General features: G+C 43.3%; 1 protein-coding gene across 1 annotated transcript; it reads left to right on the forward strand.

Annotated features, from left to right (window-relative positions):
* Positions 1–998: 998 nt before the first annotated feature.
* LOC141100297 (bone morphogenetic protein 2-like) lies at positions 999–23,315 on the forward strand. Its single transcript, XM_073588673.1, has 6 exons — positions 999–1,044; positions 20,063–20,463; positions 20,645–20,787; positions 21,080–21,202; positions 21,360–21,552; positions 21,949–23,315. The coding sequence occupies exons 2-6, from the start codon at positions 20,169–20,171 to the stop codon at positions 22,353–22,355; spliced, it is 1,161 nt and encodes a 386-aa protein (XP_073444774.1). The 5' UTR covers positions 999–1,044; positions 20,063–20,168; the 3' UTR covers positions 22,356–23,315.
* The last annotated feature ends 345 nt before the right edge of the window (positions 23,316–23,660 follow it).

The raw sequence follows: 23,660 nt of genomic DNA on the forward strand, positions 1-23,660 counted from the left end.
TGTGGGAAGAACAGCATTTTGTGCAATTTCATCGCCACCCTGTGGGCTTTGGGAGAATGAGGCAGATGAAAAAAAGGAGAAGGAGGAGCTGGCATTGAGTTATCCCAGGCACAGGTAGGAAAGAGGCTAACACTAATGATAAAAATGTTTACCATCCATTGCAACTGCATGCAGAAAGTGAACCAGTGACTGGAAACTGCCAGGACTGCTAGCTCCAGATTGCTACTGCCAAACTTCTTCTTATAAGACTGAAAGAAGTTTTTCTAATGGGAATAATCACATAAATTTATGAATAAATAGTAAACTCAATAGTGAAACTAACAGATGTGCTACTATCTGCTTGCTTATAAATAAGCTTCTATACGTTAATGTGTATGAAGGTTTAACATTATTCTTTTTTGTCTGTTTAGTCTTTTTTTTCACACTCTTAAAAGGTAATTAATAAAAAGTATTTTAATAGAATTCTCACAGTCTGGCTGTACAGATAGATTGCAGTTTGCCAAAATGTAGGTGAGTAAGCCAAAATTCTCTGGGAAAGAATCTTGTGGACAGACAAGACCAAGATAGAGCTTTTAGGTAAAGCACATCATTCTACTGCTTACTGAAAAAGGAATGAAGTCTACAAAAAAAAGAACACAGTACTGACAGTCAAATATGGTGGAGGTTCAAATATGTTTTTGGGGATGTTTTGCTGTCTCTGGCACTGGGTGCCTTGCCTGTGTGCAAGGCATCGAGAAATTTGAAGATTACCAAAGGATTTTGGGCCATAATGTGGTGCTCAGTGTCACAAAGCTGTTTTTGCATCTTATGTCATGGGTCTTCCAGCTGGACAATAACCTCAAACATAATACAAGAAGCACCTAGAAATGGATGTAAACAAAGGGCTGGTGAGTTCTGAAGTGGCCAGCAATGAGTTCGGATCTAAATCTCATGAACACCTGTGGAGAGATGTTAAAATTGCAGTTGGGAGAAGGCACCCTTCTAATATGAGAGACCTGGAGCAGTTTGCAAAAGAAGAGTGGTGCAAAATTCCATCTGAGGGGTGTAAGAAGCTTGTTGATAGTTATAGGAAGCAACTGATTGCAGTTATTTATTCCAAAGAGTGTGCAATCAATTATTAACTTGAGGGTGCCAACAATTTTGTCTGGCCCATTTTTGGGATTTTGTGTGAAATTACTGTATGTCCAATTTGTCTTTTTTCTGTTTTTTTGAATTTTTCCAATACACACAAAATGCAGTAATTTTCTGGGAAAAATAATTAATTTTTATTAACAATTTTAATGGTGCAAACACTTTCGAACATGACTGTATATGTTTATAAGGTGATCTAGAGTTAAGCCCCCGTTACACACAGCGAGATCGCTAGCAATATCGCTGTAAAGTCACCGATTTTGTGACGCAGCAGCGATATTGCTAGCGAGATCGCTATGTGTGATACTTACCTCCGACCGGCTCCCCTGCTGGTTATCGCTGATCGCGCGAGAACGTCCTGGACTGTTTCTCGTCGGCCACTTCCTGCTGGGCTTCCTGCTGGCGCCAACGAGCGGTGCGTGGACACGGGTGGGAGGACGACTTCACCGCCGCGTCTGACAGGTAAGTAACGACCGCCGACCGCTGCTATGTCGCTGGCGAGATCTGCCTGTGTGGCAGCTCACTAGCGACCATTTAGCGATGCACCTGCGATCCTGACCGGGTCGTATCGTGGTCAGAATCGCTGGTGCATCGCTAAATGTAATGGTACCCTAAGTTCTTCTTGCATACTATTAGTCTGTGTGCACACGCTGCGGAATCTGCTGCGGATTGAACCACGCGGATTTTCAAAATCCGCAGATAAATCCGCAGGTCAAAAGACCTGCGGTTTGTCTGCGAATTATCCTGCGGTTTTACCATCTCCACAATGGAGGAGACGGTAAACCGCTGCAGAATCAGCAGAAAGAATTGACATTTCAATTCTTTCTGTGGTTTAGAAACCGCAGAAAATCCGCGCGGAAAATTCCTCAGCATCTGCACTGCGGTTTCCATTTCCCATAGGTAATAATGGTACTGTGCACCGCAGCAGAAACTGTTGCGGATCCGCAGGGCCAAATCCGCTGCGGAACCGCAGCAGAATCTGCAGCGTGTGCACACACCCTAAGCCTACATATATAGCTGTGTTTTTCCCCATGTCAATTTTGCAGTTAATGTTCACAATAATGCCTGTGCAGGGTAATTTACTATTTAAAAATGGTTTTATGCATATTACTAAGGACAAGAAAGAGGAAAAAACTCTGCTCCTATAGTAGCAGTCTTACCAGTTAATTTTTTGGTGTTGAGGGGGAGCACCATTTCATTTTTTGCTACAGGCAGCAGAAAAGTTACAATCGGCCATGTGTCCATGGACCAAATAAAACCTTAAGGCCGGGGTCACACTAACCGACGCAAAATACGGTCCGTAGTTTACATGCATAATACGGATGAATGACCCCTAAATAGTGCTCCGTATGTCATCCGTAAGCAAGGTGTGGTCGCGTATTTTGCGCATGTCAGCATCCGTATGTAATCCGTATGTAATACGTATGGCATCCGTATGGCGAGATTTTCACGCCGGCTTGCAAAATGGACATTTAATGGTTTTGAGGCCTGTTAACTATTTAAATCATTAGCCTGCACCCTATTTATTGCCTCAGGAACAGGTGGCTGCCTCCATTCTGTCCATTTGTGCCCTTGCCTTCACTAGGTGTGTTGCTGTTGTATGTGCAACATGGCAGACAGTCTGACTTTCAACACGACTGAGCAGGTTCTCTACAACTGGCTTTTGTCACGCCGCTTTGGTCAACCATACCCAGTGATAGTGGATCCGCGGAGGAGGAGACGCATGTGGGTCCATCCACTTTTGAGGCAACGACTCACAAGAGGTCATTTTCACCGCCTCTATTCTTCTCTGCGGGAGGATCCGGCTAAATTCTACCAATACTGTCACATGAGTTTTGCAACATTTGATCGACTCTTGGAGACAGTGCGCCCTGGGATAACCTTTCAGGACACAAGGATGCGCAAAGCTATATCTGCAGAGGAGCGACTTCTACTCACATTACGGTATGTACTACACAACCACATTCTCTATGTTGATGATGTGTTGCCCAAAGTATTTATTTTTTGCTTCATGGACTAATTTTAATGCCCTCATCTTATTCCAGATATGTTGAAACTTACAGACCAGAATGTTATGTGTAAGATGTACTGAATATCACTTAGTCATTGTGCAACAAAATATGTGTGTGTTATTAGATGTGAATTCATAACACGTTTTGTATGTATGTACCTTTTTTTTGTTTAATTTGTGCATTCTAAAAGGTTCCTTTTCTGTTGTTCTTCAGCTTCCTGTCCACTGGCCTGTCTTATGCCGCCCTCCACCATGAGTTTCTGATTGTAAGATCTACCATTTCTGGCATAGTCAGGTCGACATGTAGTCAAATATGGTCAAGACTACATCAACTCGTCATGCCCGAGCCCAGGATGGAAGACTGGTTGAGGATATCAAGGGACTTTGAGGAGGAATGCCAGTTTCCTAATTGTATTGGTGCCCTTGATGGCAAACATATCCGGGTGCGTAAGCCGCCAAACTCTGGCTCCCAATTCTTCAATTATAAACAATACTTTTCTGTTGTATTGTTGGCTCTGGCCGACCCTCAATACAAGTTTATAATTGTTGATATTGGGGCCTATGGAAGGACGGGAGACTCTGGAGTCTTCAATACTTCCATTATGGCTTGGCGGCTACGCACCAACCAGTTGGATCTACCACCACCACGCCAGCTACAAGGCTCCACTCAAGAATCTGTCCCTTATGTCCTTGTGGCAGATGAGGCTTTTCAGTTAACGCGCAATGTAATGAGGCCATATCCCTGGCGCCACCTTGACTACAGGAGCAGAATTTTTAACTTGCGCCTATCACGTGCTCGGCGACTGGTGGAGTGTTCCTTTGGCATTCTTTGTGCCAAATGGCGGGTACTCCAGTCTGCCATTCAGCTGAGTGAACAAAATGTTAATGAAGTAGTTAAAGCCTGTGTGGTTCTTCATAACTTCACCAGGATACATGATTGTTCCTCCTCTGGTGGTGTTGTGCGTGGGTTGGCCAATGTGCGTAGGGCGACACCACCTATCAACCCTCAACGTAGACCACTCTCTGGCCTCAAAGTGCGTGATATTTTCACAAATTACTTTATGTCACCTGAGGGGGAAACGTCTTGGCAAGAGCATGCTGTATCTATGTTATAATTTTGTGGTTTATGTGTGTCTAAATATATATATTTCTACCCCTTCAGATTCTATGACTGTTTAATTGCATTGGTAAGCGTATGTTAGTTTGCTGACACTGTTTCTTAGAATTGAGACAGAGACGTAAAATGTAGTAGCCAAATATTTACTTGACCCTTATTTTTGTTGTTGTTTTTTTAAATCAAAACATATTATTGCCATATAAGAACTGTGGCAATGTGGCAAATTGGCCTTTTTGCAGATGTTAACATTTTTTCACAAACAATTTTTCACACATACAAATGCAAAAATACAACATAATGCAATACCAAAATGGCTACATTATAAATTTTGGTAATTTGGGGAAGGAGAAGGCGGAAGACCAGCCTGTGGTTGCTGCTGGCTACTTTGCCCAACATCGCCCTGTGTGGGAACATACTGTTGCCCATGATGTGGGTATTGTACTGCCTCCTGGGACTGGGCTTGCTAATGGCCAGAGTGATATGGAACAGGAGCATCTTGTTGGCTCGGGTAGGCCCGTGTCTCATAACCACCAATATAGCCATGTCGTCCCCAACCAGGTTGGGACCAGCCTCCAACACTGGGTGGGAAAATGTGGCCATATTGGTGGGGTTGGCTAGAGGCAGACATATGTTGCTGGTGTTGTAAAGGTTGGGTAGGGGGAGGAAGGTGGTGAGGTGTAGGCCCACGTATTTGAGGATCCTCAGAGCCTGCTTGATCAAGCATCTGTGTGGTTGGTCTAAGGCGCATTCGATTTCTGGGTGAAAGCTGCCACCTCTCCAGATATTCAAACAACTCATATGGGGTATTGGGGGGTGTGCTTGCATCAAGCAGGATCTGAAAACATCCTCCAATACGGAGCCTCACCTTACGGGAAAGGGCACGGAGATAAAGGGCCAGGCTACCTGAGTATGCCTCCTCGCCATCATCTGTATTCACTCTTGCCAGATAGTTGAGGACCCCTGTGTCCACATTGGTCCGGATATCTTGGGCAGGGATCTGGTGCCTTCTTCGTCCTCGCCAGGATGGTCCAGCAGGCTGTGGGGAGCCCTGGATCTGGGCAGTTGGGCTGCCCCTCATGTTGCCCTACTCCTCCAGTATGGCTGATGGTGCAGCAGCAGACGGTCCTGGTGGTGGGGTTTGTGTCGCAGGCAATGGGTTCTCCTGAGAGGATTCTTCACCCATGCTTCTTGTAGGGGAAGAAGATGGGCCAGCCACCTCATCCCCTACAGGATCAATGATGGGCTCTGTATTTGAGCCCGTTCCTCTATCCGTAAGGTTGGACTGAGTTCTGTTATGAAATAGAACAGAGCCAAAGATAAATCAATATTTTTGGCCCTGTAAAGTATCTGTGTAATGTGGTGTGAGGTATCTACTTACGGTTTCAGATCCAGAATAGGGGCGAGGAAGGAGAGGCGGTCATAATAGATGTATTCTCTCTTTATGTAGCCCGCATCACCACTCCTGGACCGCTGCTGACGTTCCTGCCTGTATTGGTCGCGGATGCTGCGCCACCGTCTCATCACATCTTCCACTGAAATGTGACAGGAAATATCAATTTCACATATTTGATATGTCAAATTTGCTACCAGTAGCCTTGTCATGTGGCATTCTGGGGTGTGCTTTCTACCCAGGAAGGCATAGCTAATTGGCACATCCAGCCCAGATACACAGGGTCACAATAGTTCATGTGTCAAGTAACTACACTTAATAACTTGGTTGGCTAGGAGGATGAGGCGCTTGTGGCCTGTGCCAAATGATGGCAGGGTAAAACCATGGGTCACATCAAAATCTACCCACCTCATTGGGAAAAAAGTACAAGCACAGGAAGGGGGGGTGGCCGATTCTATATGCATCTTTTGATGTGAGGTATTTTTAAACAGTTTTTTTGTTGTACTTACTCAGTTTCTGCTGCTCCTCACGTGGCCAATCACCAAAATCATGGAACATCTGGCGACATATGCGCCTCCATGACGCCTCCTTTCTTGCCCGGTTGGCATAATGGGCATCACGTTGGTCCCAGAGTTCTGGCCGCTCCTGCACTAATACAATAAGCATCTCCACATTGAGGAAATATGGCGCCATGACGCTGCTGTACTCCGTGGAGGCGTACTTCCTGGATGTCTGGAGCGCTTTTTGAGCTCATTTGCATGTTTAGGCTTCCTGATGATGGATTGGCCCATTTCCTGTCACCAGCCAAAAGACCTGCATATTTCTCGCAAGTCACACGTGTGGTCCATGTGTAATCCATATTTTTTGCGCACTCATAGACTTGCATTGGCGTACTACGGGCGTAGTACGCTGACAATCACAGCATGCTGCGATTGGCACGGACCGTAGAATACGGACGAGAAATATATGGCTGTTGGGAGCAAACCCATAGAGAATAATTTGTCCGTGTCTAATGCGTGCTTTTAACGCCTCTCATTCGTCCGTATTCCTCGCCAGTGTGACTCCAGCCTAATAGGAAAAATGCTTCAGCCTGTGCCTTCCTTGTTAAACTCCACATACAGTAGCTGCATTCTTTTGATTAAGTTTCACATTTTTCATAGGTGATAAAACGATAGCTCTGAGTATCTATGCAGAGTAAAAATAGTACGGTATTCATTTTTTATGTTTTTGGTTCTTTAATAATCCAAATAATGCAAATACGTGAATACACTTCTTCAGACAAAAACAAAAGGCTTGTGTAATGTAGCTGTTTACATTTAATGTTTGTTAAGCATTCTACTCTGTCTCAAAATCATCAGTGTTTTCGCTAGAATAAAAAACTTCAAAAAGCTTCAAATACTTTGCGCAAGTCGGCGTTGTAGAAAAATTTAGCGATTTTTCACTCCAGTCAGGGCAAATTCACTGAAGTGATCAGAACATGGGCTGCACAGGGTGTGACAAAGCCTAGTTGGCAAATTCTTCAACAGTTAAGCCACTTTAGTGACATAACAAGCCAGAAATGTATTCCGATCACTGACTAGAGTAGCAAGGGGCATGGAGATAGGGCGCGGACACGGACACGGTATTTTGGTGCCCTAGGCAAATGAAGCCAATGGCACCGCCCTCCAATCCCAAGCTCCATAGACTAAGGTAACAGGACCCGTAAGGCACCCCCCCTCTAATGGGTCAGGTAACAATCTCTGACAACCATGTCCAGTATAATTGTTATCTATTTCACCAAAAAATACCAGCAAAGGTATAAAAAGTGGTGAACTTTAAGGGTGTGACCTAACAGGGGGGTAATTTCAAATTCAGATATAGAATCATTAATTGTTTGTGGACCATTTACACCATACAAGGGACAAGTAGTGAGATTTATCTCTGAGGCTGGTTTCACACTTGCGCTTTTTTGTGCTGCTTTTTAGCGCAAAAAAAGCATGCGTTTTTTCCCCTATACTTTAACATGGGTGCGCATATGTGCGCATACATATGTGCACGTACGCGTTTGTAGGCGCATGCGTTTTTTTGCAGTGTGTGCTCGGGCGCACAAAATGCATCCTGTTGCATTTTTTGTGCGTCCGACTTGCCCCAAAAAATGCATGCGCACACAATGCTTTTTTTTACAGCAAAACACCCATTAAAGTCTATGGGTGCGCATTGTAATGCCCACGTATGTGCAAAAAAAGCATGCTTTTTTTAAAAAATGCACCAAAACCTGCAAAAAACGCACACAAATGCATGATGCGTTTTTTTCATGCTCTTGTGTGCGCAAAAAATGCGCAGCAAAAAAACGCAAGTGTGAAAGTAGCCTGACATCCTATATTTTAAATGTGAAACCCAAAGATAATCATGAAAACTAATTTAGTTTAACTATAATGGGGGCCATTTGATTTCAATTAAGATGTCTAACATTTTGGCAGATGCTATAATGCAAAATAAACAGACCGAGATATAGATATATGGATACGTCGGTTGATTTTTGCATCCATCATGAGACAAATACAGCTTGAAACAAAACTGATGGTAGTTCTAGTGCTGTATTACTGTACTGATGGTAGTTCTAGTGATGTATTCCAGTTCTGATAGTGGTTTTGAGAACATATTCATGTAGTGATAGTTGTTCTGGTGCTATATTAATGTATTACTATAATGCATTAATTATAAGAACAATCATCAGTACATGAGTACGAAACTAAAATTATCATCAGTACCTAAATAGACCAGAACACCAGAGCCATCAATAGTACATGAATACAGCACCAGAACTAACTAAGCAAACTAACCAGTAAATTAATAGATCATTAGCGGTACTATCAGTACATGCATAAAGGTCTACTGTAGAACCAGTCAGTACATGAATATGTAATCAGATACATCATCAATAAATAAATACAACACCAGTAACATTATCAGTACATGAATACCATGTATACATTATCAGAATCACCATCAGTAAATGAATACATGACCAGAACCTCTGTAAGTACTTGAATATGAAAACCAAACTTAGTACAGCAATCAATTGTAATGTCAAGTCAACCCCAAATACATTTGTGTCAGTTAATTTACAACTCCCAGTATGTCCTTAACCTCTTTCTGCCATTAGACATACTATTCCGTCCATTTGCCCTGGGACTTTATTCTCATGGATGGAATAGTACGTCATATGCGATCAGCCGTGCTTACGGGGGGGAGCGCGGCTGATCGTGGCCGGGTGTCAGCTGATTCTCACAGCTGACACCCAGCACTAAGTGCCAGGAGCGGTCAAGGACCACTCCCAGCACTTTAACCCCCAGCACACTGCAATCAAACATGATCGCAGCATTCCGGGAGCAGGCAGAGGGGCTGTCAGCCCCTCTGCCTTTGGATCAGAGACCCCACGGCATGACGAGTTATAGCTCTCAGAATAAAGAGATGTAAAAATAATTATTTTTTATATAAAATAGTTTTTATTGTATAAAAGCGTCAAAACATAAAAAAAATCTAAGTAAGGTATCACTGTAATCATACTGACCAAAATAATAAAACTGCTTTATCAATTTTACCACACGCGGAACGGTGTAAACGTGCCCCCCAAAAGAAATTCAAGAATTGCTGGTTTTTGTTTATTCTGCCTCCCAAAAATTGTAATAAAAAGCGATCAAAAAATGTCATGTGCCCGAAAATGGTAACAGTAAAAACGTCAACTCGTCCTGCAAAAAACAAGACCTCACACAACTCTGTGGGCCAAAATATGGAAAAATTATAGCTCTCAAAATGTGGTGATGCAAAAATTATTTTTTCAATAAAAAGTCTTTTAGTGTGTGACAAGAGCCAAATATAAAAACTCGCTATACCCCCTTTATCACTCCCTTAGTTAGAGAAAAATAAAATAAAAAAAGTATTTATTTCCATTTTCCCATTAGGGTTAGGGTTAGGATTGGGGTTAGGGTTGGGGATGGGGTTAGGGTTAGGGATAAAGTTAGGTCTAAAGTTAGGGTTAGGGTTGGGATTAGGGTTAGGGGTGTGTTAGGGTTATTGTTAGGGTTTGGGGTATGTTGGGGTTAGGGTTGGAGCTAGTATTGGGGGAGTTTCCACTGTTTAGGCACATCAAGGGCTCTCCAAGCGCAACATGGCGTCTGTTCTCAATTCCAGCCATTTCTGCATTGAAAAAGTCAAACTGTGCTCCTTCCCTTCTGAGCTCTGCCATGCGCCCAAGCAGTGGTCTACCCCCACAAATGGGGTATCAGCCTACTCAGGACAAATTGCACAACAACTTTTGTGGTCCAACTTCTCCTGCTACCCTTGGGAAAATAAAAAATTGGGGGTGAAATTATCATTTTTGTGAAAAAAAATATGATTTTTTATTTTTACAGCGCTACATCATAAACTTCTGTGAAGCACTTGGGGGTTCCAAGTGCTCACCACACATCTAGATAAGTTTCTTAGGCGATCTACTTTTCATAATGGTCTCACTTGTGGGGGTTTCCACTGTTTAGGCACCTCAGGGACTCTCCAAACGCGACATGGCGTCCGATCTCAATTCCAGCCAATTTTGCATTGAAAAGTCAAATGGCGCTCCTTCCCTTCCGAGCTCTGCCATTCACTCAAACAGTGATTTACCTGCATATATGGGGTATCACCGTACTCAGGACAAATTGTACAACTTTTGGTGTCCAATTTCTCCTGATAACCTTGGTAAAATACAACAAATTGGACCTGAAGTAAATTTTTTGTGAAAAAAGTTAAATGTACATTTTTTTTAAACATTCCAAAAATTCATGTTAAGCACCTTAATTTGTTAATAAACTTCTTGAATGTGGTTTTGAGTACCTTGAGGGGGTGCAGTTTTTACAATAGTGTCACTTTTGGGTATTTTCTATCATATAGACCCCTCAAAGTGACTTCAAATGTGACGTGATCCCTAAAAAAATGGTGCTGTAAAAATGAGAAATCACTGGTCAACTTTTAAGCCTTCGTAACAAAAAAAAATTAAAAGTTGGAAAATTGCGAAATTTTCAAAATGTTCACCAAATTTCCGTTTTTTTCATAAGTAAATGCAAGTAATATCAAAGAAATTTTACCACTATCATGAAGTACAATATGTCATGAGAAAACATTGTCAGAATCACCAGGATCCATGGAAGCGTTCCAGAGTTATTACCTCATAAAGGGACAGTGGTCAGAATTGTAAAAATTGGCCTGGTCATTAACATGCAAACGACCCTTGGGGGTAAAGGGGTTAATAATGGTAAGGAGATACTGGGAGTTCTTATTAACAGCCATCATCATCTCTTTCTTTTAATTTTCATCTTGTCCTTCTTGACCTTTCACAGTCCTAGCTCATCTATGCAGTCTTCCGTCTCCACTGGTCATTCGTAGCACATCGTGACACGGAGCCCTTAAAAGTAATAATGTCATTAAAATTCCCTCTGCATACAAAATATCTATCCATACTATATCTTAAATGGCCTCTACCCTCATGACCTACACCTGCCACACTTATACGCACATACGCAATGCATCAACATACGGCGATTAATGAATACATGAATTCTAAGGCTGTGTGCACACGTAAGCGTTTTTTTACCAGCAAAAACGCTTAAAAATCACTTAAAAGAAGCATCCCATTCATTTTAATGCATTCTGTACTTTTTGTGCATACTGATGCGTTTTTTCTGCAGAAAAAAACGCATTGCGGTAAAAAACGCAGCATGCTCATTAATTTTCAGGAAAAATCTGCGTTTTTAACTATCTTCTATGAGACTAGGGACCCGCGGGAAAAAACGCATAAAAAACACGCGTTTTTGAGCAAAAAACGTGTGGAAAACGTGCAAAAAACGCACGGAAAAAAAGTGCGTTTTCTGGGAAGGAGTCCGGTTTTCATGTAGAAATTTTCTGCCTGGGCACATAGCCTAATACTGCTGTAAATATGAAAACCAAAGGTACTTGGCGTTTTTTGATCAAAGATCACAAAAGTCATCCAACCACGTCAAGTGTACCTTTTGATATGGATGGTCCCTACCCTCTAAATGTCCTACCTCTAAGCATCCTCTGAATGGGGAGTGAAAAGGATTCCAAGCATATCTAGCAATTAAAAGCTTGTGTGGGAAAAATGGATGGATAATGGTGCTGACCCCGATATGTACTCCAAAAACCTTTAGTATTAAATTAATGCACAGGTGCACAAATACGCTGTGTGACCAATATGCAAATGTATACATATGAATGTATATTTGTATATTGGTCACACAGTGTATTTGTGCACCTGTACATTAATTTAATACTAAAGGTGTGTGGGCCCTCACTGTCTGCATTAATGAGATATAGCCACCACACTGTCTGCCATTATCAGCTATAACCGCCACAATGTCTTCGCTTAATAACCACGGCCTTTACAAAATTTGAGAGCCAGAATTAGTGGACTTTTAGTGCGCTCACAATTCAGGAACAAATCATAAAGAATTTGGTTGAAAGTGGTTTATTTGTTAACGCGTTTCAGAGTCAAATCGACATGTGGTTGTCCTGAGAAAGGAGTCGGATTTGACTCTAAAACGCGTTGACAAATAAACCACTTTCAACCAAATTCTTTATGATTCATTCCTGAATCGACAGTCCACTTGTTCAGGCTCTCTATTACATACAACCCTGCGGGCCTGCAGCGGCTGACAACTATGTTATGATAGTGCTTGTGTCACACACAATCCTCACAGATGAGAAGCTTTCAAATCTCTTACCATAACACCCAGATAAGACTCTATTGCTATTTTTAGCCTTTTATGGCCTATAGAATGGCTGTCCCCTCTCCACTGTTTTCGCTTACATTCTTTATACCTCCACACTGTCCCCGTATTTCATGCTGCTCCTCTATCCATACTGAGCCCCCATTTGATGCTGCCCTTTTCCAAATCCATTCTGTGTCCCCTCTTCACACTATGCCCTTTTACTGCCCACCACACTGTCCACTTCAATCGTGCTGCCTCCTCAAACTGTAATCAAACTTTGACTGTCACCAACATAACCACCCACCACAACATGGTATCCATAACGGCTCTACAATATACAGTATGATGTCCACAATAGTCTCTCATACAGTATGATGTCCACCATTGCCATCCTATGTACAGTAAGATATACACGTCTGTCCCCCATGCAGTATATTTACCACAGCCACCCAATATACATACAGCGGGGCAAAAAAGTATTTAGTCAGCCACCAATTGTGCAAGTTCTCCCACTTAAAAAGATGAGAGAGGCCTGTAATTGACATCATAGGTAAACCACAACTATGAGAGTCAAAATGAGAAAACAAATCCAGAAAATCACCTTGTCTGATTTGGCAAAATGTATTTTGCAAATTATGGTGGAAAATAATTAATTAGTCACCTAATATCATGCAAGATTTCTGGCTCTCACAGAGCTGTAACTTCTTCTTTAAGAGGCTCCTCTGTCCTCCACTCATTACCTGTAGTAATGGCACCTGTTTGAACTTGTTATTAGTGTAAAAGACACCTGTCCACAAACTCAAACAGTCACTCTCCAAACTCCACGATGGTGAATACCAAAGAGCTGGCGAAGGACACCAGAAACAAATTCGTAGCCCTGCACCAGGCTGGGAATACTGAATCTGCAATAGGCAAGCAGCTTGGTGTGATGAAATCAACTGTGGGAGCAATAATAAGAAAATTAAAGACATACAAGACCACTGATAATCTCCCTCGATCTGGGGCTCCATGCAAGATCTCACCCCAAGGAGTCAAAATGATCACAAGAACAATAGAACAATGAGCAAAAATCCCAGAACTACACGGGGGGACCTAGTAGTGAATGACCTGCATAGAGCTGGGACCAATGTAACAAAAGCTACCACCAGTAACATGTGTCCCCCTACTTAAGCCAGTACATGTTCGGACCTGTCTGAAGTTTGCTAGACAGCATTTGGATTATCCAGAAGAGTATTGGGAGAATGTCATATGGTCTGATGAAACCAAAGTAGAACTGTTTGGCAGAAGCAAAATTCATCGTGTTTGAAGGAGACAGAATGCTGAGTTGCATCCAAAGAACACCATACCTACTGTGAAGCATGGGGTGGCAACATCATACTTTGGGGCTGTTTGTCTGCAAAGGGACTGGGACGACTGATTCATGTACACAAAATAATGAATGGGGCCATGTATCATGAGATTTTGAGTGCAAACCTCCGTCCATCAGCAAGGGCATTGAAGAAGAAACATGGATGAGTCTTTCAGCATGATAATGATCCCAAGCACACCGCCAGAGCAATGAAAGAGTGGCTTCCTAAGAAATATATGAAGGTCCTGGAGTGGCCTAGCCAGTCTCCAGATCTCAACTCCATAGAAAACCTTTGGAGGGATTTGAAAGTCTGTGTTGCCCAGCGACAGGCCCAAAATATCACTGCTCTAGAGGAAATCTGCATGGAGGAATGGGCCAACATACCACCAACAGTGTGTGCCAACCTTGTGAAAGTGTAGGAGGAGAGGCCTCCGCCGAATTCCCGGGCCGGAACCGAGGGGACCGTCTTCCAGGTTCCTGGGGTATCTGTTTTCAGGGAGCAGAGCTAGGGGATGGACTGCTGAGACTGAAAGGGTAGTTGGTGGGGGAGTCCAGAGAAGAGGGGCAGAAAGGGCCAGACTGTGTGAGTCAGCAGAAAAAGTTAGAAGGAGGTGGAGACTTGGGGAGGGCCAGAGAGTGAGAGCCACGAGCAGCTTCGAGAGAGGAGGACAGCGACAGGAGAGAGACTCTCGGTGGACCGCAGGGAGACGGCGCCGAGCTTACCGACAAGAGAAGACTGCTGCCTCACTCCAGCTCTCGGCTGCGGCCTATTCGCAGCCGTCCGCGGCCTCACTCCAGCTCGCGGCTGTGGCCTCCTCGCAGCTGCCCGCAGCCACCGCCGCTTCACTCCTGACCACGGCGGTGACTCCTCCTTTGCCGCCCACAGCTGCGACCGCCCCGTTTCCAGTCCGCGGTAGAGACTGGGCCTGTGCCTGCTGCGGATCCTCCAGTGCGGCCTCAGACTGCGCCTGTGGCCTATCAACCGCCACTTATCACCGCCGCTGCCAGTCCCTGTCAGGGAGTTGTGGCCTCCACTCTCTGACTCCCAGGTGGTATCCCGCTGCCTCCACTGGGGGACATCCCACCAAAGAACTCTCCGTGGGCCTGTTGTGCCCCTGCTCCTCCTGGGAGTCGGAACGCCGGAAGACTACGCCAGATCTTCAGCGGCTGGGCCCAGTGGCTGTGACACAGACACAACGTGGAGCAGAACGCCGAGGGACGTCAGGACGAATAGGTGATACATAGTGACTAAGGACCGGTAGTCGACCATTCCGCGGCCATATAGTGACCGGTCTTTGCCGGATTAGTTGGGTTCTCCCAATCCTTGTTTATGTGTATTGGCTCCCTGCGAGGACAACTACTGTTATTCTGTTGGTTGCGTAACAATAGCCCTAACGGCATTTATCTATAAAAGTTAACGTTTAAAGTCATTTCTGTCTCGCGTTTCGTCAATGCATCCTGTGTACCTGCTATTACCACAAAGACATACAGAAAACGTTTGACCTCTGTCATTGCCAACAAAGGATATAAAACAAAATATTGAGATGAACTTTTGTTAATGAGCAAATACTTATTTTCCACCATAATTTGCAAAAAAAAGTTTTGCCAAATCAGACAAGGTGATTTTCTGGATTTGTTTTCTCATTTTGACTCTCCTGTTTGTGGTTTACCTATGATGTCAATTACAGGTTTTAAGTGGTAGAACTTGCACAATTGGTGGCTGACTAAATGCTTTTTTTCCCTACTGTAATTACACCTCTCAAATGGAATGTTTGACGACTCTTCTTTTGCAAACTGCTCTAGGTCTCTCATATTTGAAGGGAGCCTTCTCTGAACAGCAATTTTAAGATCTCTCCACAGGTGTTCAATGAGATTTAGATTTGGATTCATTATTGGGAATTTCAGATCTCTCCAGCGCTTTGCTGCCATCCATTTCTACATACATCTTCAAGTATGTTTGGGGCCATTGTCCTGTTGGAAGACCTATGACCTAGTACGCAAACCCATCTTTCTAACATTACATAGCGACCCAAAATCCTTTGGTAATCTTCAGATTTCATGATGCCTTAAACACAGTCAAAGCACCGAGGGTCAAAGGCAATAAATCTGTCACGGTTCCCATGCCTCTAGACGCTCATGTTCCCAGGCCTTCCTTCGCACGCGCTGACACCGCGCTGCAGCCTCACTCCCCTCTGCTCCGGCGCCGGCGTCCTCCTCTGACCGGCCCGCGGCCGGTGACGTCATTACGGGGCCTGCGCAGTATGTCGCGCCCGGTCCTCCATCTCTGATCTCATCTCCGGCGGTGCCCTAACCCGGCAGCACCGCCGGACCAATGGGGGCACAGCTACGTGTATATCAGGCCGCCCTCCCATAATGGAAGCGCCTGATCGTTGTTGTAGTACAGCAACTCTAGGTCCTGTGATCCTGCCTTGCATTAGGCTGCCTTCCACTGACTGCTCTGTGTTCCCTTGCAGCCTTGCTGTCTGACTCCAGTCAGCCTCCTGTGTCCGCACCTGCTACCTGACTCCAGTCCTGCCTGTCTGTGTCTGTACCAGCTGTCTGACTCCGGTCCAGTCCTCCTGTGTCCGCACCTGCTACCTGACTCCCGTCCTGCCTGCCTGTGTCCGTACCCGCTACACGACTCCAGCCCTGCCTGCCTGTGTCCGTACCAGCTGCCTGACTCCGGTGCAGTCCTCCTGTGTCCGCACCTGCTATCTGACTCCAGTCCTGCCTTCATGTGTTCGTTTCAGTACTCCATTCTGAGCCGCCCCTCTTGGTTCCAGCTGCCGTGGCATTCGAACCCTTGGACCTGCTCTTAACGGTTCCTGTATAGGGGTCGGGTCCAGCTGGTTGCTCGTCCAGGGTCCCTCGGTGCCACGGTCCAGAGGGTGCACTCTGGGATTCCGCCTTGTCCAGCGAAGTGCTTACAAAATCAACCCCAAAACATCTTTAAACCTTTAATTGTAGGTACTATGTGCTTTTCTTTGTAGGCCTCATTCCGTTTTCAGTAAACAGAAGAATGTGCTTTATCAAAAAGCTCTATCTTGTTCTCAGCTGTCAAAGATGCAAAGATTGAGTCAACTTCTCTATTTTTATCTGGTTTGATTTTCATACTGACCACATGAGCTGCTCGGCACAGGTGAGTTTCATTGAGCATTAGATGCTTGAAACAAAGTTTTTTACCACTATTTTGGAAAGGTGCCAACATTTTTGGCCGGCCCATTTTTTGTGTTTTGTGTGACATTTTGTCCAATTTGCCTTTTTTCTATATTATTTTGTGTTGGTCAAATACACACAAAGGAACATGTGTATAACAAAATATTTGTGATTGCAATACTTTTCTGGGAGAAATACTTCATTTTCTGGAACAATTTCAAGGGTGCCAACACTGTCGGCCATGACGTAGCAAGATGGATCGCACATAATGATGAACCCCAAAGTCCCCCAAATACTATGATGGCCCCACAGCCCCTCATGCAATATGATGGCCCTCAAAATTCCCCTTTACACTATAATGTCCAGGACAGCCCTCCCATACAGTGTGTTCTCAACAACACCCATACAGGATGATATCCACCACAGCCTTCCATTGTATAGTATTATCACCACCACTGTTCCCCATATACTGTATGATGGCCCCACAGAACCCCATACAGAATCATGGCCCCAACAATCCCCCATACCATATGATGGCCCTCCAGTTCCAATACAGTACAATGGCCCCCACAGCCTCTTATATACAGTATAATGTCCTCCACAGCAACCCATGCAATATGATATCCACCACAACCCTCCATTATGCATTATGAGGTCCACCACAGCTCCTATACAGTATGATTACCACAACTCCTATACAGTCTAATATTCCTCACAACCCCTAAATACAGCAGCCAGTATAAAGTCCCCACACCCTCTCCAATACTGCCTGGTCACCACAGCCTTCCAGTATAATTTCCCCCACAGCCCGCTTTACAATTTGGTAAAAAAAGCCCCAAATATACGATCCACAACAGCCCTCAATACTGTATAGTCACCACATACCCCAGTATAATGTTCCACCTCAGCCCCCTATACAGTATCATGTCCCCAAAGCCCTCCTAAACAGTATGAGTCCCCACAGCCCAAGTATAATGTCCCCTACAGCCATATATAATAGGATGTCCACACAGCCCAAGTATAATGTACCTCACAATCGTCCATATAATATGATGACCCTACAGCTCTCTTTTCAGTGGCCAAATAATGTAACAAAAATGTAAAAAAAAAAAGGCTTATAGTCACCTAATTTAAGTTCTGCTGTCTCCTCTTCTATTTGGTATAGCATTGGGCGCTGGATAGCAGTTATGCCATTGCACCACCCGACACTCCCTCCCCACTGTCCCCCGTCCTACAGTCCAGCAAGAAGGCGCAAACCGAAAGTAGATTGTGCCTTGCTGGAGTTACCGGCGAAGCAGGGAACTGATTAGCGCAGTTCTGCTCATGTCCTGGTGCTCACATCAATTGTATTTATGTCTTAAAGATGCGAATACAATTGAGTGCAGGGACTGAAAGCTTGAAGGAGCACAGGCGGTGAGAGATGTTTGTGACTCACTGAGACTGCTTACCTGTGTGCCTGCGCCCCCCGTTTGTGAGTGCACTGAATGCTTTCGGCTGGAGTAAGGTGCTAAGTGGCTGCATGCACAACACTGTCAGTTTTTTCTTTCAAACTGCGCCACCTCAGGGATGCAAGAGGTAGTGTCCAAGGTGGGTGCCTACCTGACATCCTGACCCTGCATGGAGGCACACACCAATGATCAGATGGACCATTAATGAATTAAGTACATATTACCTCTTAGTCAATACCCTTCATTAGAAGAATCTTAATGAATCAGGCCCTTAATCTCCTAAGATGTAATAGAATTGATGAGCTTGATCTAAAGAGAAGATGAAAACGCCAAAACTAGCATATCTTACCCTTTCTGTTATTTATAGTATTACTGATTTTGTGATGTGCACAGGCTTAAGGCCCTTTTACATTTAGCGATGCACCAGCGATCCGACCAGCGATATGACGCGGTCAGGATCGCTGGTGCATCGCTAAATGATCGCTAGTGAGCTGCCACACAGGCAGATCTCACCAGCGATGCAGCAGCGACGCAGCGGACGATACTCACCTTTCACACACAGCGATCCTGACGTCCTCCCGCCCGCCTCCACGCGTCGCTCGTCTCACACAGCAGGAAGCCCAGCAGGAAGCGCCCGACGAGAAATGGACCTGGACATTCTCGTGTGATCAGCGATGGACAGCGGGGGAGCCGGTCGGAGGTAAGTATCACACATAGCGATATCGCTAGCAATATCTCTATAACGTCACAAAATCGGTGACGTTATAACAATATTGCTAGCCATATCGCTATGTGTAAAACCCCCTTAAGATTGAATCAGGCAGAATTTGTAGATCTGAGATTAGATTGTTTCACATTTGTGTATTTGATGTAATCAAAATCAATCAATCAATCAGTATATCAATATAAATTGTGAATACTTATATTAATGATGAGTGTCATCTACCCCTGGTAATGACTGCAGAGGAGTGAAATACACATATGAATTGAACAATGATATTAGCTTGGACTGAGTAATTATATTCACATTTTCCTATGCCTCAGGAAATCCTGTTTAATCTTTGACTGAAGTCAAGTTTCCGGTCAATAAAAGACCTAAATCAAACCAATCCACAGTGAAAAAAAAGTCTGAATAAAGTATAAGTGTTATCTGACAATATCATTGCCTAGCGGTGGTTTTCTACTTGTACATTATTGCAATTAATCATTGAAACTTAAATGATCAAATCTCGTATGTTGTTGGTAAATGTCATTCATTTATGGCAAATAGGATATCTACTCTCAGTACAATTCAGGCGATCTTAAGTGTATCTGTTATTTGCTCAACACGGTTTATTTTATGCAAGTCAATGTTCTCCTGTTTGTTCCCATCAATAAATTCATTAGTAGGAAGTTAGTCGCCTACTGTGAGCAAACTGTCCTCATTCAGCCTGTGACAATGGAATAATTTCACATTTACTCCAGAAAAATGATAAACAAACCAATCCTCTCCAGGTGTTTAAACCTTTGCTTGTTCTTCTAATACAAGCCTCCTTGATTTTCCTTCAAAATAAAGAATGTAGACAGGACAACAGCTTCCAGTTTCACATAAATTGTGTACTGTAGGATAATTGCTAACAGGGCATTGCTAGTCTTGTTTCACACCTTGTTAGCACTGCAATTAGCTTTCTTTACATTTACTGATTGCTGTTTTGCATACTTGACTTAATTCCATCTAGGGCTTAAGGGAGCAGCTGCCTTGTAGAATTGTTATAAATTGTGACACAGGACACACAGTGGACCCATTCAACTGCAAGAGATCCAAGAGAGGAGCAACTTGAAGACATGGTCCACACAAAGATGTTTGGTTTAGTGGTCATAGTGTTTTTCCTTCAAGGATGTATCTCAAGGCCAACTGAAATGCCACTGAACACAGAAGACCCCGAGCAAGTAAGATCTGTAGCTCTGAAAAAGCTTTTAGAAGTATTTGGCATCGAAGATCCACCACATTCTCTACATCATATCAAACAACCACCTCAATACATGATTGACCTGTACAACACGGTGGCAGATGCAGATGGTGTCACCAAGGACCCATTTCTTTTGGAGGGGAACACTGTCAGAAGTTTCTTTGACAAAGGTAAGTCAACTTTCAATTGTAATATTCATCCATGATGTCTGTAATATCATTATACATATTATTTGATCTCATACATCCTAGTTGTTGTGGTTATTGGCCTACAATATTATTAGAAGATTAAAATACAATAAACCACACCATATATTGCAGCTCCTTATCTAATCCTTGTTATTCCTCAAAGTTCACAGTGACCAGATGTACTTTCTGTTCAACCTCTCAACTGTAACCAAGGATGAGAAGATTTTAACAGCTGAGTTACATCTTTTCAAACTTAAGCCAAGAGCTACAGAGTATCCTTACTTCAAGAGACACCATTTCTGCCAGGTGAGACCCTAAAATGGAAATGTGGAATCCTATATGAAGCAATATTTTAACACACTTGAGTTGATTATATGAACTATTGTACTAGAATAATGGCAGAGGTTAGTTTTGCAGAAGTGATGGAATTATTATCAAAACACCAGAAATTGCCACAAGTTCTCTCCATAAACTATGACCTGTTGGAGTAGCCTTAAGAACTTGAATACTAGAAGAATGGTTTTTAATACATCGAGTTATATTTACTTTGCTCCGAGCCTGCTGCTAATGGCTTTCTACCTGTATCTCTCTGTCACAGATAAGTGTATACCTGGTTTTAGACAAAAAAACAATGCATTTACCGCAAGGAAGAAAACTGTTATCATCAAAGCTTGTCCCTATTCATACTTCAGGATGGGAAGTGTTTTCCATCACACAAGCAGTATGTATTCTATTTTTGTTCTACAATATATTTATAGAAATGTGTAGCTTTGTGTTCTACTTAAAAATGGAGGCATTTCATAATTTGAAGTCTAAGCATTGCCTTATTAATCTGCATTGTGACTTTTTATGATAATTTTACTATCTTTATCTGACAGGTTCGTGCCTGGAATGATGAAAGCCACAATCAGGGTCTTCTTGTGACAGTGAGGAATCTTGGAGGAGAACAAGCGGACTCCAATATTATTCACTTTGCCTCAGGAAGAGATCATCATGAAAGCAAGCAACCAATGCTTGTTCTCTTCACTGATGATGGTAGAAGAGGAGTCATTTCTATGAGTAGCCAGCCAGGTAAGACATGAGCCATCTTCTACTTTGATAAAATTATGCTAGAAAATGTGTTCGCTGCAAAGATAAAAGTGATGGTAGCCATATGAAAGGGCATTTGTATAAAAACCCAATGCAAGGTCTTAAATTCAAAAATAGCATAATATTTTTTGGTCACCTATAAATTGATACTTTGTAAATTTTGTTGCACGAGCAAGATGGATTTTGGTAAAACAGAGTTTTGAGTTAAAAGCCATTTCAAATTTAGGCTGTGGGTGCAAACAGCAAAACAAGGCCGAGACATCATATTTTTCCACGTGTTTCTATAAATTAACCTTATAAACTATATGTTTACTATATATGATTTTTTTTTATTATTACTAGTATTTTAAATTTAAAACTGCTCTTATATTCCTTTAGATGGCCTTTCATTGTCTATACCCAATGAACCTCATGTTCCAGCACCAAACAGAACAAGAACAGCCAGATCGGTGTATGATGATGGATACTCGCCCTGTCAAAGACACCCACTATATGTTGACTTTGAAGAAATTGGTTGGTCTGGGTGGATCATCTCCCCAAAAGGATATAATGCATATCATTGTAAAGGGTCATGCCCATTCCCTCTAGGTCAGAATATGAGACCCACCAATCATGCTACAGTGCAGTCTATAATTAGTGCTCTCAAGTTGACACAAGGTGTTAATAGCCCATGCTGTGTCCCCGACAAACTCTTCTCCATAAACTTGCTTTACTTTGATGATGATGAAAATGTTGTTTTGAAGCAATATGACGATATGGCTGCTGGTAGTTGTGGATGCCACTAAAGTCTTACTGGATAGCTGTCACTTACAGTCATTACGGCTGCATGCAATACATTGTTCCATAATGCATGGTTACCTGTTAACCTATTCAGAGGGAACCTGTCATGTTGAATATTGTGTCTGATCTATGGTAGGCTCTTTCTATGTTCAGGCTTCCAATGGATCAACCTATTCAGTAGTGCTGTCAGCCCAATAGTGGTTTGTGGTTGCTGCATCGGAGCAGAAGTACCGCCTAATACCTCCCAGCATCAGTGGCTCTTCTTTTGATTAGCCGGACTGGCATCAAAAGTGCTTCATGGTGAAACTATGAGGTCGTGCCAGGCTTGCTCATGAAAAAAAGAGTCACTGATGCTGGGAGGTAAGAAGCTGCACTGCCTCTCCCATCCAGCGGCCATAGACCACTGTCGTGGCTGATGGCATGGGATGTGCAAATTGGTCAGCACAGATTCTACTATTCAGTGATTGACAACCTTCCTTGCATATCTATGAATAGAAGATAGCTGTCAATTACTTTGTAGGACCACCCACTTGACTACTAAGCAAAAAAAGTGCAAGGATATCGATTAATAAAATACACCGTAAACTGAATCTTTTACCGCCAAACAATATATCAATCTGCACAGCGCCTCCTGCTGTATAACATGCGGCAAATCAGACATCAACGTGACAGGTTCCCTTCTAGTTAAACTTTGTTTTAAAGCACCAAAGGATTATGGTAGTATATCTTAAGTATAGAGCTAATTGAATGCCTACCTCTTATAGGAGACAGATGATACTGTGATTGCAATAAGTCTACAACTAGATGTTTGGAAACAGTATAAATGTGGTATGCTTGTTAGAGAAACCTACGTAGAGGAAAATGGAGGGCACTCAGCGTAGATGAGGGGGTGCAGGTTGGACTGGGAGACCCAAGTAGTAGATTTGTAGAATATCCACAGCACTCACATGAACGATTTCAGTTTGATGCTTGTTTATTTAACACAATAGTTCACCATAGTGCTGGGTAAGGGGACAGAAAAGCGACAAGTAGTGCTAGAAGTATGACGTTTCGACCCATCCCGAGTCTTTTTAAAATTTGTTGCTGCGTCCTGGAGTTTAGAGAAGCAGGATATCAGTGCTGCACGCACTTCAGCGCTCCTAGTCCTCCACATTCCAGGTCACAGAGAAAAATCTGAAAAAGACCCGGGATGGGTCGAAACGTCATACTTCTAGCACTACTTGTCGCTTTTCTGTCCCCTTATCCAGCACTATGGTGAACTATTGTGTTAGCATCAAACTGAAATCCTTCGTGTGAGTGTGGTTGATTTT

This window comes from Dendrobates tinctorius, unplaced genomic scaffold (assembly GCF_039654945.1).
Source record: "Dendrobates tinctorius isolate UK_male_01 unplaced genomic scaffold, ASM3965494v1 ptg000011l, whole genome shotgun sequence".
NCBI classification, from domain to species: domain Eukaryota; kingdom Metazoa; phylum Chordata; class Amphibia; order Anura; family Dendrobatidae; genus Dendrobates; species Dendrobates tinctorius.

Bases quoted from the DNA above. Each gene is read 5' to 3' on its own strand.
- LOC141100297 (XM_073588673.1), top strand. From the start codon at position 20,169: ATGGTCCACACAAAGATGTTTGGTTTAGTGGTCATAGTGTTTTTCCTT. The intron at 21,203-21,359 runs GTATGTATTCTA...TTTATCTGACAG, and splicing joins TGTTTTCCATCACACAAGCA to GTTCGTGCCTGGAATGATGA. The intron at 21,553-21,948 runs GTAAGACATGAG...ATATTCCTTTAG, and splicing joins TTCTATGAGTAGCCAGCCAG to ATGGCCTTTCATTGTCTATA.